The sequence below is a fragment of the Myotis nattereri genome (assembly GCF_964212035.1).
Source record: "Myotis nattereri genome assembly, chromosome: 21".
NCBI classification, from domain to species: Eukaryota; Metazoa; Chordata; class Mammalia; order Chiroptera; family Vespertilionidae; genus Myotis; species Myotis nattereri.
This window is the reverse complement of record NC_138097.1, coordinates 702,162-719,322: the sequence shown is the minus strand read 5'-3', so window position 1 is coordinate 719,322 and position 17,161 is coordinate 702,162. Positions and strand designations below refer to the sequence as shown.

Genomic DNA, 17,161 nt, shown 5'->3' with positions numbered 1-17,161 from the left:
AAGGTCTGCCCCCCCTCCCCCCACCAAGGCGTCCTGTCCCCACGACCCCTCCAAAGAGCAGCTCAAGGCAGGGACCCCGAAACACCCCCTGCAAGGCCCCCCCTCCCCGCCCCGGGGCTCAGCCCCACACAAGGGACCGTCACTGGATGTCATGTCAGAATGTTACACAAATTAGTTTATTTTTCCCTTTAATATGACAACCCATGCAAAGTTGGACGTGACGGTGACCATGGCGGCGGCGGGGACACCAAAGGCCAGCCCCCCCGCCCCCCACACCCAGGGGCCCCGCACGCCCGGGGCGGGAAATTGTGCAACAAGACAAACATTGTCACAAAGAACATGGACGGCCACGTGCCCAGGGCACTTCCTATGTCGATACCAGGCAGGTGGAACCAGAACCGCCCCGGCGACCCGGTCTTGGCGGCCGCTGGGCAGCACCTGGGGGTGAAGGTCGCGAGGGCCAGGGCTGGAGGTCAGAGGCGGCCCCGCGGCTCGGGGTCCCACACCCTCGGGGCGGCGTCGTGGACAAGTGAACTCGGTTTGTATACAAAATAGATGTGCGCGATCTGGAAACCTCGGTAAAAACAGGCTATAAAAATAGAGACTGTAGTGAATCGTACAAAAGTGTGAACAGGCTCCACCCCCGGGAGCGCAGAGGCCGCCAGGGGAGCGGGAGCCCCGCGGCTGATGGGGGCCCCCCGGCCCGGGGCCCGGCGGGGGGAGCGTTGGCTCAAACAGCGGGCCGGACCCCGGAATCCTGGGGGCACGAGTCCGCGCCGCGGGGTCCCCGGTCTGGGGTCAGGGCCGCCCCCCCTCCCCCGGGAGACCCTCCTGGGAGCTCCGGCCCTTCCCACCGTGTGGCGCCCCCCCGCCCCTGCCCGGCCCCTGAGCGCGGAGGTCCCGCCCCACGCGGCCCGGGTCCGGATCAGGTCCTTCCCAAATGGACCGAAGGAGCCGATTCCCAGGGAGCCAGGCCCAGCCCGGGGGTGGGGGGTGGGCACTCAGGGAGCAGGGAGCCCCCCCCCCCCCCAGGCCCCGCCTGGCAGCTCCCGGGGAAGCCGGGCCTCGAACCCCTGCTCCCAGCGGCGCGGATGATGGAAAACGCACGTCGGACCCCGAAGGGAGGCGATGGCCTTGGGTGAAGGGAGACCAGCTCCCTCCGCGCAGGGAGGGCCCGGCCCCGATGGCGGCGGGGGGTGGGGGTGGGGGTAGGGGGTTGGGGAGGGGGGACCCTCCCACACGCACCCCCAACCAGAGTGAAGGCGCCTTCAAACCGCACCAGCCGCCCTGGTCCGAGTGCGCGGCTCCGGGGCGCGAACCGCCGGGAAACGGGTCGCCATGGCCGCGCTCCCCTCCGTCTGCTCAGCGCGCGGAGCACGGAGACCTGGCCGCCTTCCCCGTGCAAACGCCTCCCCGGGGCTCGGGGTGCCCAGGCCTCGCTCAGGGGCCGCGCCCCAGCCCCCCGAAGGGCGCCCCAGCCCCCTGACCGAGGCTGTGGGATGGCCTGCCCTGCAGGACGGGGGCCAGTCCCCCTGGAATCCCGCACGGAGCGTCCTCAGGACTCGGGGCGCCTGCGGACACCGGGGAGGAGCCGGGGTGCGTGGGGTGATGCAGGGGGCCCCCCAGGCCGCGGGAGCCACCGCAGGCTGAGGTCCCTACAGGCCGCTTCTCAACCTCAGGCCACGGAGGCGGCCACGCTCCAGCGGGGGCGGAGGTCTGTGAGCCACGCGCCCCGCACGGGAGGTGCCCCCCCCCCGCGTTCTTGGGGCGCAGACCCCACACGCTGACCGCACTGTAAACAGGCCCCTGGGAGGAGCAGACGGACCGGTAGGCCCGGCCGTGCACCGGTCGGTCGGTCGGTCGGGACCCGGGCCGGGATGCGTGGGGCCGAGCGCGTGGCGGAAGAGGCTGTAAACGGGCGCCCGGCGCGGGGCCGCGGGCAGGGGAGGCGCTCAGGTGTCCTCCTCGTCGCTGACCAGCGCGCCCTTGTCGGGGCTGGCGTCCCGCTCGCGGAGGAAGTCCTCGCGGATGGCCTCCAGCTCCGTCAGCTCCAGCCGCACCTTCTCCAGGTGGTAGGCCCGCCGGTTGCGGATCTGGCGCAGGGGGAACGGGTTCAGGTCCCCGAAGGCGATGCCGATGAGCTTCCTGGGGGGACACAGGCTGGGCGTCGGCGGGGAGGCCTGGCGCTGGGCCGCCCGGAGGCGGGGCCCCTGGGCGGAGGCCGCAGGGCTGTGACGCCCCGCTTTGCGCCCGACCTGTCCCTGCGCACGGACACCGTCCCCGCACGCTCTGTTCCAGCTCCTGGGCTGCCCCTCCCCAGCCCAGCTCCCCCGTCGCCCCCAAAGTTCTGCAAAAACCAGGCTGCTCCTCCTCTGTCACCCTTGATGCCCGCCCGTCCTGCACACTCAGCCCAGGCCCGTCACCCCGCCCCCGCTGTGGAGGCCGAGCGGGTGTGGGACGGAGGGGGGTGGACACAGCATCTTTCCCGCAGCTCCTGGGGGGCCTGCGCCCCGGACGGGGAGGCGGGCAGGGTCCCGGGGCCTCACCGGGCGTCGAGGATCGTGCGGGTGAAGTAGCGGAGGTACTTGAAGATGGACATGGAGTCTTGCAGTTTCAGGATCTCCTCCTCCTTGTATTTGAAAAGCGCGAGGGCGAAACGGAAGATGACCTGCGGGAGGGGCGGGTCTGTACGCAGAGCAGCGCGGGGCTCAGGGGGGGACAGGCTTCTGGGGGGTGCAGGCTGCGGGCGGCAGGTTTGGGGGGGTGCACAGGCTCCTGGGCCTGGGGCAGCCACCCACTGGGGAGTGTTCCCACCGGGAAGGGGGGGGGGGCCCTTTTTTTTCTTTTTAAAATTTCTCATTGGAGCCCTGGCCGGTGTGGCTCAGTGGGTAGAGCGTCGGCCTGTGGACTGAAGGGTCCCGGGTTCGATTCCAGTCAAGGGCACAGGCCCGGGTTGCGGGCTCCATCCCCAGTGGGGGGCGTGCAGGAGGCAGCCGATTCATGATTCTCTTTCATCATGGATGTCTCTCTCTCCCTCTCTGAGGTCAATAAAAAACATTTAAAAAGAGAGGCTGGGCGTTGGGGCAGAGCCCTCCTCCCCACCACACACCCTCACCCTCCGCCCGCCTCCCGCCCGCACTCCTTCGGTCACGGCCTCTCCTCCGCGTCCGCTCGGCTGCACCGTCTGAGCGTTTGTATGGCGGGCTCACCCAGAACCCGACTTTCCACACACTCCACAGCCCAGCGGCAGCCTGTGGGCATGAGGCTCTGAAGTTGACCCCGCGTCTGCCCCTGACCCTCCGCGGAGCGACCTCTGGGCTCTACCTTCCCATCCACACAATGGGGGCAACGCCGCCCGGACAGAGGGCGGGCCCAGCCTCGGAAGCATCAAGGCCCCGGCAGGTCTGAGTGTCCATGTTCCTGACGAACGAGCAAATGACTGTCTTATCCTGCGACCCCAGGCCGCCTCCAGGGGCACGCCGGCCGCCGATGGCTCTGGCCCAGGTGAGCCGGCCACTGCTGCGGCCACTGCCCACACGCCCGGTGGGCACCCGCCCCACTGCCCACCCGCCCCGCGGGCACCCCGCCCACTGCCCACACGCCCCGCGGGCACCCCGCCCACTGCCCACACGCCCCGCGGGCACCCCGCCCACTGCCCACACGCCCCGCGGGCACCCCGCCCACTGCCCACACGCCCCACTTACACCCCGCCCACTGCCCACACGCCCCACTTACACCCCGCCCACTGCCCACACGCCCCGCGGGCACCCCGCCCCACTGCCCACGCCCGCAGCCCCACCTTGGGCCCCTCGTACAGGAAGGAGTCCCAGATCTTGAAGAGGACGTCGCTGACCACGCTGTCCACGAACACGACCAGGAACCAGTTGAAGGTGATGAGCGTGTAGTCCACCTTGTGCTGCTCCAGGTGCGCGTGCAGCCGCGGCAGCTTCTCGCTCATCAGGTCCCGGAACACCCGCTGGTCCACCTGGGGGCAGAGGCCGGGGGTGGGGGTGGGGGTGGGGGCAGAGGCCGGGGGTGGGGGTGGGGGCAGAGGCCGGGGGTGGGGGTGGGGGTGGGGGCCCACCATGCCAACCCTGCCCCGGAGCGCAGGGGCGGGGCCCGGGCAGACGGCAGGTGCCACGCAGCACCCTCTCCGCAGGCCTGAGGCCACTCCCTGCCCAACAGGCCCGTGAACGCAGGACAGTCGGCTGCCCAACCTCGTGTGGATCTGGGGGCCCTGCTCTCGGGGCCACACACCCGGCCCCCCAAGGAGCGTGCAGGCCTCAGCACGTCCACGCCCGAGATCCCTGCGCTGTGGGCGGGGCCGACGGCCCGGCAGTGCCCGGAGTCCATCGTGGCCTCTGCTGCCCACACGGCGGGACACACACCGCCTGTCCCCGGAGACGCGCACCTCCGACGGGGGACCCGGGCTAGCACACCCCCCGGCCTGGCCGCAACTTCCTTAGAACCGCATGGCAGTCGGGGGCCTCCCACCCCCGCCTCCTTCCTGTCCTGGGTCTGGGGTCCTCCCCGTGGTCCCTCCCAGGTGCCCCCTTGGAGCCTGCGGCACATGCACCCCGTCCCGTCCCGGCCTCCGGGAGAAGCCCAGCGGGCACACGGGCTCCGGGCGGCCAGGACCCTGCTCGGCCCACCAGGCGGCCTGGCCGAGGGCACCGGGAGCTGAGCCGGGACTCGAACAGCAGGCCTCCTGCCGGGCCAGGCGCTGAGGGATCCCAGCCCCTATCCCAGGGCCTCCCCCCCCCTCACCCGGGAGGCCCCCAATATGGCCATGTGTGGGGCCCATGGCTGCTCCGCGACCCCCCCCCCCCCCCGCGCTGCCGGGGACACAGCGAGTGGGGCGCACCTGGGAGCCCAGGAGCGTCTTGGTGTAGTAATCTCGCGGCATGAACACCTCCACGATGGCGACCAGGCACCAGAAGGCGTCCTCCTGCTCCAGGTACAGCAGGGCCACGGCCACCAGCCTGCGGGCACCCGGGGGACAGGTGAGAGGTGAGCGCCGACCGGCCCCCCACCCCCGCTGTCCCCGCCGCCCGCGGCCGAGTCTCATTCTCTGAGCAACAGCAAGGCGTTTCCTAAAGTTTCAGAGGCAAAACGCTGCACTTCCTTCGTTTGTCGCTGTGTTTCAATATATTTCTTTTTAAAAAATGTTGTTTATCGCCTGGCCGGCCTGGCTCAGGGGTTAAGCGTCGACCTATGAACCAGGAGGTCAGGGTTCAATTCCCGGCCAGGGCACATGCCAGGTTGCAGGCTCCATCCCCAGTGGGGGGCGTGCAGGAAGCGGCTGATCGATGATTCTCTCTCGTCATGGATGTTTCTGTCTCTCTCTCCCTCTCTCCTCTCTAAAATCAATAAAAGTATATTTTAAAAAAATAAAATATTTTTATTGACTTTTTTGAGAGAGAGAGGAAGGGAAAAGTAAAGAGAAAGAAACATCAATGAGAGAAACATTGGTAGGTTGCCTCCCATATGTACCTGCAAGCTGGGTACGTGCCCTGACCGGGAATCAAACCAGCGACCGATTGGTGCACAGGATGGTGCTCAACCAGCCAATATAGAGGAAAAAAGAGGGAGAGAGAGAAACATCAATGATGAGAGAGAACCATGGATCGGCTGCCTCCTGCACGCCCCCCACTGGGATGGAGCCTGCAACCCGGGCCTGTGCCCTGACCGGGAATCAAACCTGAAACCCTTCAGCCTGCAGGCCGATGCTCTATCCACTGAGCCACACCAGTTGGGATACACACACACACACACACACACACACACATACACAGATACATATTAGCCCAGTGCATGAAATTCATGCATGGGGGGGGGGGGGTCCCTCAGCCCGGCCTGCACCCTCTCCAATCCAGTACGCCTCAGGGGATGTCCAACTGCCAGTTTAGGCCCAATCACCAGGATCGGGCCTAAACCGGCAGTCGGACATCCCTCTCGCAATCCGGGTCTGCTGGCTCCTAACCACTCACCTGCCTGCCTGCCTGATCGACCCCTAACTGGTCGCCTGCTGGCCTGATCTACCCCTAACCGCCTCTGCCTCGGCCCCGGCCACCATGGCTTTTTCCGGAAGGATGTCCGGAAGACATCCAGTCTAATTACCATATTACCCTGTTATTACTATAGATCTTAATTGGCTCTTTTTGGCCGAGCAGGAGGGCGCTGGGGGCAGGGCCTGAGGCCGGCGGACGGCCTGCGTGCGGACGCACCGGGGCGCACCCACCTGTTCAGGCCCTGGCAGTAGCCGATGTCGGGGTTGCGCCAGGAGAAGGCGAGCAGCACGTGGCGCAGCTGCTGGATGCCCTCGGAGGCGGGGCCGGCGTAGTGCCGGTTGTGGGGCAGCGTGCGCAGCAGGTCCAGCTCGATCTGCTGGGAGGCGGGGTTCTGCTTCTCCAGCGCCGCCCGCAGCAGGGCCGCGAAGTAGCCGGGCGCGGCGGCCTCGCGGAGTTTGCGCGTGTGCAGGTCCACGCACCAGCGCCACACCTTGGACCGGTGCTCGTGCGGGATGCCCGCCCGGATCAGGCTCTTCAGCTCCGGCGAGCGCGCCATCTCCCGCGTCATCGTGCCCGCCAGGTAGTTCTCCCACTTGACCCCCGTGGACACCTCCTGGTTCTCGGCCAGGGACAGGCTCCTCAGGTCCAGCGCCCGGACCTTGGCCACCAGCCGCTCCTCCTCGTCGTCCTCGGGGACCGTCCTGAACCCGTAGATGTCGTACTCGCTGCGGAGGGAGCACGAGGCGACAGTGAGCGGTGTGGTCTCGGCAAAGAGGCCAGGAAGGGCCCGGCTGGTGTGGCTCAGCGGATAGAGCATTGGCCTGCGGACCAAAGGGTCCCGGGTTCGATTCCCATCAAGGGTATGGACCTATGTTGCAGGCTCCTCCCTGACCGGGCCCTCATCTGGGCGCGTGCAGGAGGCAGCCCATCGATGTGTCTCTCTCACATCGATGTTTCTCTCTGCCTCTCCCTCTTTTTTACTTTCTCTAAAAATCAATGGAACCCTAACCGGTGTAGCTCAGTGGATAGCGCGTCGGCCTGTGGACTGAGGGGTCCTAGGTTCAATTCTGGTCAAGGGCATGTACCTTGGTTGCACGCACATCCCCAGTAGGGGGTGTGCAGGAGGCAACTGGTCGATGCTTCTCTCTCATCAGTGTTTCTAACTCTCTATCCCTCTCCCTTCCTCTCTGTAAAAAATCAATAAAATATATTTTTAGAAAATAAATAAATAAAAATCAATGGAAAAATATTCTCGGAAGAGGATTTTAAAAAAAGGCTTCCCTTCCCTGGTCCGAAAAGGGAAGCTGGATGTGAGCACAGGTGCGCCTGGCCCTCGGAGACAAAACCAGGCATTCCCACCGAGGAGCCAACTTCTCCGGCTCTGCAGGCGCCTGACCGCGTGCGAGGGCAGCTACAGGGCACCCACGGAGGCCCTCACGCTCTGTGCCAAGCGTGTAAGCCCACACAAGCGCCTGGGACAGGCGAGCGGGCAGAGCTCAGGCCCGCCTCCCCCGAGGCCAGGATCGATGAGGCTGCGGACGCCCTGAGGTCAGGACGGGCTCGGCTCGCGCAGCCGATGAGAGGCAGGGTCCCGGGGAACCTGTGAATCCGCCGCTGCCCCCCCCCAGCCCCCCTCCACCAGCCGCGGGTCCCCTGACCTGACGAGACGTGGCTTCACCAGCGCCTGCTCGGGCTGCTCCGGGCCCTCGACCTGCAGCGCGTCGGCCAGCAGCTGGGCGATGACCTCGCGGGCGGGCCCCTGCTCCTCGGCGCACACGGGCGCCTGCATCTCTTGCAGGAGGATCAGGTACTTGCTCTCCACCTGGCACAGCTTGGCCTCCAGGCTCGCGTACTGCGGGGGGAGAGGGCGGTGACCCCGCGGAAGGGACGGGGCGGGAGAGCGGGCTCGGGCTCCGCAGCGACCGGGAATGCCAGGCCCCGGGAAGTGAGCCAGAGACGCGGGATCCGCGGCGAGACGCTGATTTACGCCCCGGGCACCTGTCCTGGGCGCCTGGCCGGCCACGGGCTCCCTGCCCCCCGGGGCTGGCACGGGAGACGTCTGGATGCCACACAGTGTCGGTGCCGGACAGGCGCGAGCGGCGCGGGTAACCAGGCCACATGCCGTGGTGGAGGCCCCGCCGGGTGCCCGTTGGCACACGGGCCATGCACGGCCTCCCCATGTGCCATCGACACATTCTGAGGACAGCGACCCAGGACCGGCTCCCAACGGCCACCTTGTCAGGGGAATCAAATACACCCCCGGCCCCGCCAGCGTGGCCCAGTGGCTGGGTGTCCGCCTGTGAGCCAGGAGGGCACTGGTTCGATTCCTGATTCCCGGTCAGGGCACAGGCCCAGGTTGTGGGCTCCATCCCCAGAGTGGGGTGTGCAGGAGGCAGCCGATCCAGGATTCTATCTCATCATCGATGTTTCTCTCTCTCCCTCTACCTTCTTCTCTGACATCAATAAAAATGAATTTTAAAAAAATGCAAATGACCCTGCCCAGGCCGGTGGCTCACTGGTTAGAGCAGCAGCCCCAGCAGCGAGGGGACGCGGACCAGATTCCTGAGAGCACGTACCTGGTCGCAGGTTCCTTCCCTGGCCCCGGCTAGGGCCTGTGTGGGAGGCAACCCATCGATGTGTCTCTCTCACATCGATGCTTCTCTCTCTCTCTCTCTCTCTCTCTCTCTCTCTCTCTCTCTCTCTCTCTCTCTCCCCCTCCCTCCTCCCCTCTCCCTGAACTACCAGGAAGTGAGCCGGAGACACTAAAAAAAATGCCCCTTCCCCTCACTCTCTCTAAAAGAAAGCAAAGGGGAAAACATCCTCAGGTGAGGACTTAAAGGAAAAACAAGCAAATAGCTTTAATTCGGGGCTCGGAACTGCAGTTACCTGGCCTGCAATCTCTACCGCCTGCCTCACCCCGGACAGCGACGCAGCACACGGCGTCCGCACCCTGTGGGTTTTAACTACATTCTGGTGCCAGCGACCACGTCCCTCCAGCCTGCGCCCTGAACTGGTTTCCCAACCAGTCCATTTCTTTCTTTCTTTTTAAATATATGTTCATTGATCTCAGAGAGGAAGGGAGAGGGAGAGAAACATCAATGATGAGAGAGAATCACGGATCGGCTGCCTCCTGCACGCCCCCTACGGGGGATCGAGCCCACAACCCGGGCAGGTGCCCTTGGCCGGAATCAAACCCGGGACCCTTCAGTCCGCAGGCCGACGCTCTACCCACTGAGCCACACCAGCCAGGGCGAAACGAGTCCATTTCCAAATGGCTTCCAAGCTGCACCCCCACCAGGTGAGGGGAGCACCCCCGCCCTGAGCCCACCTTGGCCATCAGGTCCCTCTCCCTCCTCTCCGCATTTCTCCGCAGCGCCGAGAGCTCCAAGATTTCCTTATTGAGGAATTTGTTCTGGGTCTTGTACCCCTGCAGATTGTCCTGTTCGAAAAGGAAAAGCGAAAAAACAACACATCCATTCACGTTGGTTGAATGCGGACTAATTGTTCCGTGCCATGAATGTATTTTTCAAATGTTATTTTTTCAAAGTATATTTGTATTGATGTCAGAGAGGAAGGGAGAGGGAGAGGGAGAGAAACATCCATGATGAGAGAGAGCCATGGATCAGCTGCCTCCCGCACGCCCCCCACTGGGGATCGAGCCCACACCCCGGGCCTGTGCCCTGACCGGGAAATGCACCGTGACCTCCGGGTTCGCAGGTCAACGCTCAGCCCCTGAGCCCCGCCGGCGAGGCTGGACCGTTACTGTTTTGCTGCCTCACCCGACAGCCCTGCCATGTCAGAGCAAGTCCTGAGGAACTGAAAGCTGATGACCAGGCACTTTGGGGTTAATCTCGCCCCCTCCCCCTCCCCGGGGCAGGGAAGGCAGGCAGGGCCCAGTGCGCTGAGGAAGGAGACACGGGGAAGGAATTTATGTCACGGTGGTGACTGTCCTGAACCGGCCGCAGAGGGGGCACCGCGCAGCCCGGGGAGGGTGACGCCCTCAGGGTGCATAAGCCAGGCCCCTCGGCCGGGAAGCCGGCAGGGGAGGGAGCCGAAAGGGCGGGAGCAACGGCAGCCTCGCTGAGCCAGGCGCCTCGAGGGAGGTCGCCGCAGAGACCGGAAGGGGCTGGGGGCTCCTCACCTTGAGCCTGTCCAGCTCCTGCTGGTCCCGGCTGGCGGGGCCGGCAGCGGCGGGGGAGCCGGGCGCCGGGGTGGGGGAGGCGGCGCGGCCCTCGCTCTCGCTGAGCTGCCGCGACAGCTTGATAATGACCTCGTCCTTGGCCTGGATGGTCTCCATGAGCATGCCCAGCTGCTCGCTGAGCTCGCCCACCTTGGCCTTCAGCGTGCGCACCTCCTGCTGCAGGCTCTCCTTCTCCAGCGCCAGCCGGTCCAGCTGGTGGGTCAGGCCCAGGATCTGGTCGTCCTTCTGGTGCAGCAGCGCCAGCGTGTCCTGGGGGGCCCCGTCGCACAGCCGGCTGCCGGCGAAGTACTTGTCGTACTGGGAGGAGCGCACCGTCTGCTGCAGCAGCCGCACCAGCTCCTGCCGCGGGGGGGGGGGGGGGGGGGGCAGACACGTGACACGTCCACGCGGAGCCACATGGAAGGTGGGGAAATGTGGAAACCTGACTCGGGACTTTTTTTTTTTTTAATCCTCACCGGAGAAAAAGGATCGCCTGAGGATACTTGTCCATTGATTTTTGTTTTTTATTATTTTTTACTGGAGGCCCGGTGCACGAAATTCATGCGGGGGGGGGGGGGGTGTCTCTCAGCCCAGCCTGCACCCTCTCCAACCCAGGACCCCTTAGGGGATGTCCGACTGCCAGTTTAGGCCCCATAAACTGGCAGTCAGACATCCCTCTCGCAATCTGGGACCGCTGGTTCCTAATTGCTCACCTGCCTGCCTGCTGGCCTGATCGCCCCTAACTGCTCCCCTGCTGGCCTGATCGCCCCCTAACTGTCCTCCCCTGCTGGCCTGATCACCCCCTAACTGCTCCCCCTGCTGGCCTGATCACCCCCTAACTGCTCCCCTGCCGGCCTGACTGCCCCCTAACTGCTCCCCCTGCCGGCCTGATCGCCCCTAACTGCTCCCCTGCCAGCCTGATTGCCCCCTAACTGCCCTCCCCTGCTGGCCTGATCGCCCCCTAACTGTCCTCCCCTGCCGGCCTGATCACCCCCTAACTGCTCCCCCTGCTGGCCTGATCACCCCCTAACTGCTCCCCTGCCGGCCTGACTGCCCCCTAACTGCTCCCCCTGCCGGCCTGATCGCCCCTAACTGCTCCCCTGCCGGCCTGATCGCCCCCTAACTGCTCCCCTGCCAGCCTGGTCGCCCCCTAACTGCTTCCCTGCCAGCCTGATCGCCCCCCAACTGCTCCCCCTGCCGGCCTGATCGCCCCTAACTGCTCCCCTGCCGGCCTGATCGCCCCTAACTGCTCCCCTGCCGGCCTGACTGCCCCCTAACTGCTCCCCCTGCCGGCCTGATCGCCCCCCAACTGCTCCCCTGCCGGCCTGATCGCCCCTAACTGCTCCCCTGATGGCCTGACCTCCCCTAACTGCCTCTGCCCTGGCCTGTGCCACCGTGGCTTTGTCCAAAAGGACATCTGAAGATGTCTGGTCTAATTAGCATATTACCCTTTTATTAATATAGTTTTTCTTTAGGGCCTTCCAGTAAAAGCCGGAAGACCTGCCGGACAAATTCAAAAAGAGCTATAAGCACTTCCACTGATTTTGAGAGAGGGTGGAAGCGAGAGGGAGAGACAGAGAGAAACATCAACGTGAGAGAGACACATCGATGGGTTGTCACCAGGGCCGGGGCCGGGGAGGAGTCTGCAGCCGAGGTCCGTGCCCTTGACGGAATCGAACCCGGGACTCTTCGGTCCGCAGGCCGACGCTCTATCCACTGAGCCACACTGGCCAGGGCCCTGGAAACACTTTAATACCGAACTTCCTCTTGAAGGATCTCAAAAATAAAGAGGAGATAAAACCGCCCCCATAAAGACAATCACAGGAAACAGGAAGCCGCAGCGCACACGCTGTGACCAGCGGCGGTTCCAGCAAGCACGCACGGCTGTGTGAGAGCCGCGAGTCCGACACTGAGTCACGCTGGCCACTGGGCAATTAGGGTCATTATGGGCCTGATTAGAAGAAGGAAAGTGCTGTTGGATAGGATGCGGAGAGTCCTTTAAAAAAATATGTGTGTATATATACTTTTATTGGTTTCAGAGAGGAAGGGAGAGGGAGAGAGAGAAGCATCAGTGATGAGAATCATGGATCGGCTGCCTCCTGCACGCCCCCTACTGGGGATGGAGCCCGCCACCCGGGCACGTGCCCTTGACCAGAATCGAACCCTGACCTTCTGGTTCCTAGGTCGACGCTAACCACTGAGCCATGCCGGCCGGGCAGGACTTTGAAGTCTTTTAACTGCTCAGGACTCTTCGATCCTGAGGGGCAGACACCCCCTCCCCTGAGCCCCCCGGGGTCTGCTCTCTCCCTGGAAACTCTTGCGTGTCTGAACCGGGCTGGGCCCAGGCAGCACCAACCACGAAGGCCCGAGAGCCGGGAGGAGGAGGAGGAGGAGGGGGAGGAGGGGAAGGGGGAGGAGGAGGGGGCCGGGGAGGGGGAGGGGGATAGGGGGAGGAGGAGGAGGGGGGGGTAGGGGGAGGAGGGGGAGAGGGAGGAGGGGGAGGGGGAGGGGAGGGGGGTAGGGGGAGGAGGGGGAGAGGGAGGAGGGGGAGGGGGAGGGGAGGGGGGAGGGGGAGGGGGAGGGGGAGGGGGAGGGGGAGGAGGAGGGTAAGTTACCTTCTGGCTCGACAGTTCCTTGCGCAGACGCTCCAGCTCCTCCTGCTGGCTCTGCACCTGCTGCTGCGCGTCCGGGTCCGAGGTCCGGCTGGCGCCCCCGGCACCCCCTGGGGCCCCCGGCGTGCTCTCGGGGGCGGGGTCCCCGCTGCTGTGGCGGCTCTTGTACGACCCGATCATGTCCTTCAGGGGGCGCCTGCCTTTGTAGGGAACACGGCCCAGATCGAAGAGGAAGCCGGAGCCGGTGCCTCCTGCAGGGACAGAGCGCGTGGAGGCTCCGGGAAACCGGCCGCTTCCCGGCCGCTGCTGTCACTGGCCCCCCCCCCCCCGCCCCCCTGCAGCTGTCACTGCCCGTCCGGCCCGTCCGAGTCCCGCAGAGCCCGCCGGACGCTTCCTGACAAGGCCGCGCCCCGTGGCCTCGCGAAGGGATTGCACTCGGGCTGGATTGCTCAACCTCTGCCTGGAGGCGATGAAGAAACTGCCCCCACGGGGACGCGCGACCAGGCGGCTCTTGGGAAAACCCAGTTGAGTTTCCAAAATCTCTTTTCTGAAGCTCAGAGCCCCACCTGTGTGTTCATGTAACTGTTTCCCATCTCGGGCCCTTTGAGGACCAACGAGAACAGAGACACAGGCCCGGGGAGCATGGGAGTGGGGGGCAGGGTGTCTCCAGGGCCCCCGGCACCCTGGGGACACGGGGTCCCCTCCCCCAGGGCACCCCATGAAGCCAGATAGCAGGTTCCCAGGGCAGGACTCAGACGTCCTGGGGACCCTTCACTAACTTGCCCTTAGTCAAAGATACAAAAAAAACTCCAAGTATATGTAAATGTTGTAAACACACGTCTTATCTTTTTATTTTTTAAAAAATATTTTTATTGATTTCAGAGAGGAAGGGAGAGGGAGGGAGATAAACATCCGTGATGAGAGAGAACCATGGATCGGCTGCCTCCTGCACGCCCCCCACTGAGGACTGAGCCTGTAACCCGGGCATGTGCCCTGACCGGGAATCGAACCCGGGACCCTTCGGTCCGCAGGCCGCCGCTCTGTCCACAGAGATTGGTATTTAAGGATACCGAGGGACCCAGATACATTTCAGTGCAGACGGAGTCACATATGTATTTGCGATATAAAGGGAGACACAGGGGGTCAGCGCTATACAGGTTTCACTCACATAAAGTTAGGAGACAGGCGACACGAGCCTGTGCGGTGTGCGGGGCCGTGGCCGCCTGGTCTGAAAGGCCCAAGAAGGCAGCCATCGAAGGGACACTGGGGAAATGAGATAGTTCAAGAGTTACCCTCACTGTCCTCAGGCATAACAATGAAGCTGTAATGAACATTTTTTTTAGGAGCCCGGCCGGCGTGGCTCAGGGGCTGGGCATCGACCTAGGAACCAGGAGGTCAGGGTTCGATTCCCGGTCAGGGCACAGGCCCGGGTTGCAGGCTCCATCCCCAGTGCGGGGTGTGCAGGAGGCGGCCGATCAGTGATTCTCCCATCACTGATGTTTCTCTCTCCCCCCTCCCTTCCTCTCTGAAATCAATAAAAATATTTTTTTAGCCCTGACTGGTTTGGCTCAGTGGATAGAGCATTGGCCTGCGGACTGAAGGGTCCCGGGTTCGATTCCGGTCAGGGGCATGTACCTTGGTTGCGGGCACATCCCCAGTGGGGGGTGTACAGGAGGCAGCTGATCGATGTTTCTCTCTCATCGATGTTTCTGACTCTCTAACCCTCTCCCGTCCTCTCTGTTAAAAAAATCAAAAAAATATATATATATTTTTTAAAATTAAAGACGCCCTGGCTGGTTTGCTCAATGGATAGAGCATTGGCCTGTGGACTGAAGGGTCCTGGGTTCGATTCTGGTCAAGGGCACATGCCCGGGTTGTGGGCTCGATCCCCAGTGGGGGGTGTGCAGGAGGCAGCCGATCACTGATTCTCTCTCATCATGGATGCTTCTCTCTCTCTCTCCCTCCCTTCCTCTCTAAAATCAATACAAATATTTTTAGGAAAATAAACCAGAAATAAAGAGAATGCAGGCTCCCTGCTCGGCAGGCTCCCCACCCTGTGGCCGGCAGGCGGCAGCGGAGAGCGAGGGGCCGGGACCGCGGAGCCCGCCAGTACCTCTGCTTCCCTCCGGCGCCGGCCTCCGCCTCTCCTCCTGCGCGGCCGACTCCTCCAGGTCCTTGGGGCTGGGGTCCAGGAGCTCCCACTCCTCGTGGGTGTAGAACACGCTCTTCCGGTTGTCGTGGCCTCTCCCCGGGCGGAAGGAAGACATCGAGTTTCTATGGGGGAAACGAAACGTGTGATTTAGAGAAAAAACACCGTCACGCACAACGTCACCTCACACGCCTGGGGCTGGAGGCTCTGATATGATCAGACGTCACCTCACACGCCCGGGGCTGGAGGCTCTGATATGATCAGACGCTGTGAGACGCAAGTCGTGCTGTCACCATGGAGACACCAGCCACAGGCAGGTGAGACGAAGGTGTCTACCCAAGACCCAGCCTTTCCCAGACGCGTCCTCCCACATGTGCACAAGGAGCGCGAGCAAGAACTATCATTTCGGCGCTATTCACATTAGCAAAAACGGTATAACCCGGCCCAGCCAGTATGGCTCAGTGGTTGAGCGTCGACCTATGAACCAGGAGGTCAGGGTTCCATTCCCGGTCGGGGCACAGGCCCGGGTTGCAGGCTCGATCCCCAGTGTGGGGCGTGCAGGAGGCAGCCGGTCCATGATCCTCTCTCCTCCTTGATGTTTCTCTCTCTCCCTCTCCCTTCCTCTCTTTTTTAAGTAAAAAAAAAAAAGAAGAATATTTATAAAAGACAAAAGAAAGCCCAGCACCCAGAAAGGTAAAAACCCACAACACTGGTCCCCCAGGAGAAAAATGACCCGGCGTGCAAAGAGGAATGGAAAGCCTATCCATCAGGAGGAGAAAAAACAGTCGCTACAACCAGACCCCGAAATGACAGGTGACAACGTTCCTACGGGCAATCGTCACCTGTGTCGTCACACGTCACCGCTTCTGGGGTCCTGGGCGAACGGCCCCCCCGCCCGGGACTCACCTGAGCTCGGCGCCCCACTGCTTCAGAGAGAAGTTGATGGAGTTGGGGGGCCCCGGGGCCGGCTGGCTGGCGGCCTGTTCTCCCACCAGCTCTCCGGGGGCGGCGTCTATAGCAAGGACGTTTCGGGCTTTTTCGGCAGAAGCGTTGGGGTGTGGGTACAGGAATTCTGGGAGAGAGGCAGGCAGAGGTCGGCGACTCAGAGCTGCCCCGGGGACCCTGACCCCCACGAAGCACAGACTGATATTCTCCACAAACACCTGCATATACACAGGGCGGTGAGGTTTTAACAGAGATGGCGCAAAAACCTGTGGGTGGCTTCGGTGTTCTGCAACCCTTTTGGCCTGAAGTAGATCACAGTGCCCTGGCTGGTGTGGCTCAATGGGTAGAGCATCCACCTGCGGACTGAAGGGTCCCGGGTTCGACTGCGGTCAAGGCCATGTACCTCGGCTGCAGGGTCGATCCCCGCCCCGGTCGGGGCGCGTGCAGGAAGCAACTGATCCATGTCTCTCTCACATCGATGTTTCTCTCTGTCTCTCCCTCTCCCTTCAACTCTCCATAAAAATCAACGGAAATATACCCTCGGGACCAGCCGGGTGCGGCTCAGCGGCTGAGCGTTGACCCAGGAACCAGGAGGTCAGGGTTCCACTCCAGGTAGGGGCACAGGCCCAGGTTGCGGGCTCGATCCCCAGTGGGGGGCATGCAGGAGGCAGCCGATCCGTGATTCTCTCTCCTCATTGATGTTTCTCTCTCTCCCTCTCCTTTCCTCTCTGAAATCAAAAAAAATATATTTTTAATAAAATGGCAAGCTAGTCACAGGGTGTACATCAAGTCCCTGGCAGCTGGACCCCCCTCCAAGAGAGAGGAGGGAGGGTGCCACCCTCCTCATCCACCACAGTGCTTCCTCTTCTATTTCTTTTTTTTTTTTAATATATTTTATTGATTTTTACAGAGAGGAAGGAAGAGGGATAGAGAGTTAGAAACATCGATGAGAGAGAAACATCGACCAGCTAGCTGCCTCCTGCACGCCCCCCACTGGGGAAGCGCCCGCAACCAAGGTACATGCCCTTGACCGGAATCGAACCTGGGACCCTTGAGTCCGCAGGCCGACGCTCTATCCACCGAGCCAAACCGGCCAGGGCCTATTTCTTATTTTTAAAATATATTTTTAATGATCTCAGAGAGCAAGGGAGAGGGAAAGAGAGAGAGAGAAATACCAATGTTGAGAGAGAATCATGGATCAGCTGCCTCCTGCACACCCACTACTGGGGATCGAGCCCACAACCCGGGCATGTGCCCTTGACCG

General features: G+C 63.1%; 1 protein-coding gene across 2 annotated transcripts in view; it reads right to left on the bottom strand.

Moving 5' to 3' along the window:
- Positions 1 to 1,844: 1,844 nt before the first annotated feature.
- Positions 1,845 to 17,161, bottom strand: part of TBC1D2B (TBC1 domain family member 2B) — a 29,138-nt gene continuing 13,821 nt past the window's right edge. The window contains exons 3-13 of one of the 2 annotated variants that reach the window (XM_081114658.1): positions 15,859 to 16,024; positions 14,917 to 15,077; positions 12,807 to 13,054; positions 10,153 to 10,551; positions 9,340 to 9,450; positions 7,670 to 7,863; positions 6,242 to 6,736; positions 4,865 to 4,982; positions 3,800 to 3,985; positions 2,547 to 2,668; positions 1,845 to 2,145 (exon numbers count right to left, since the gene is read on the bottom strand). In XM_081114658.1, the coding sequence (XP_080970784.1) occupies positions 1,953 to 2,145; positions 2,547 to 2,668; positions 3,800 to 3,985; positions 4,865 to 4,982; positions 6,242 to 6,736; positions 7,670 to 7,863; positions 9,340 to 9,450; positions 10,153 to 10,551; positions 12,807 to 13,054; positions 14,917 to 15,077; positions 15,859 to 16,024 (2,393 nt within the window). In that variant the 3' untranslated portion in view covers positions 1,845 to 1,952. The remainder of the gene's footprint in view (positions 2,146 to 2,546; positions 2,669 to 3,799; positions 3,986 to 4,864; positions 4,983 to 6,241; positions 6,737 to 7,669; positions 7,864 to 9,339; positions 9,451 to 10,152; positions 10,552 to 12,806; positions 13,055 to 14,916; positions 15,078 to 15,858; positions 16,025 to 17,161) is intronic. The other variant, XM_081114659.1, reaches the window with a different exon arrangement.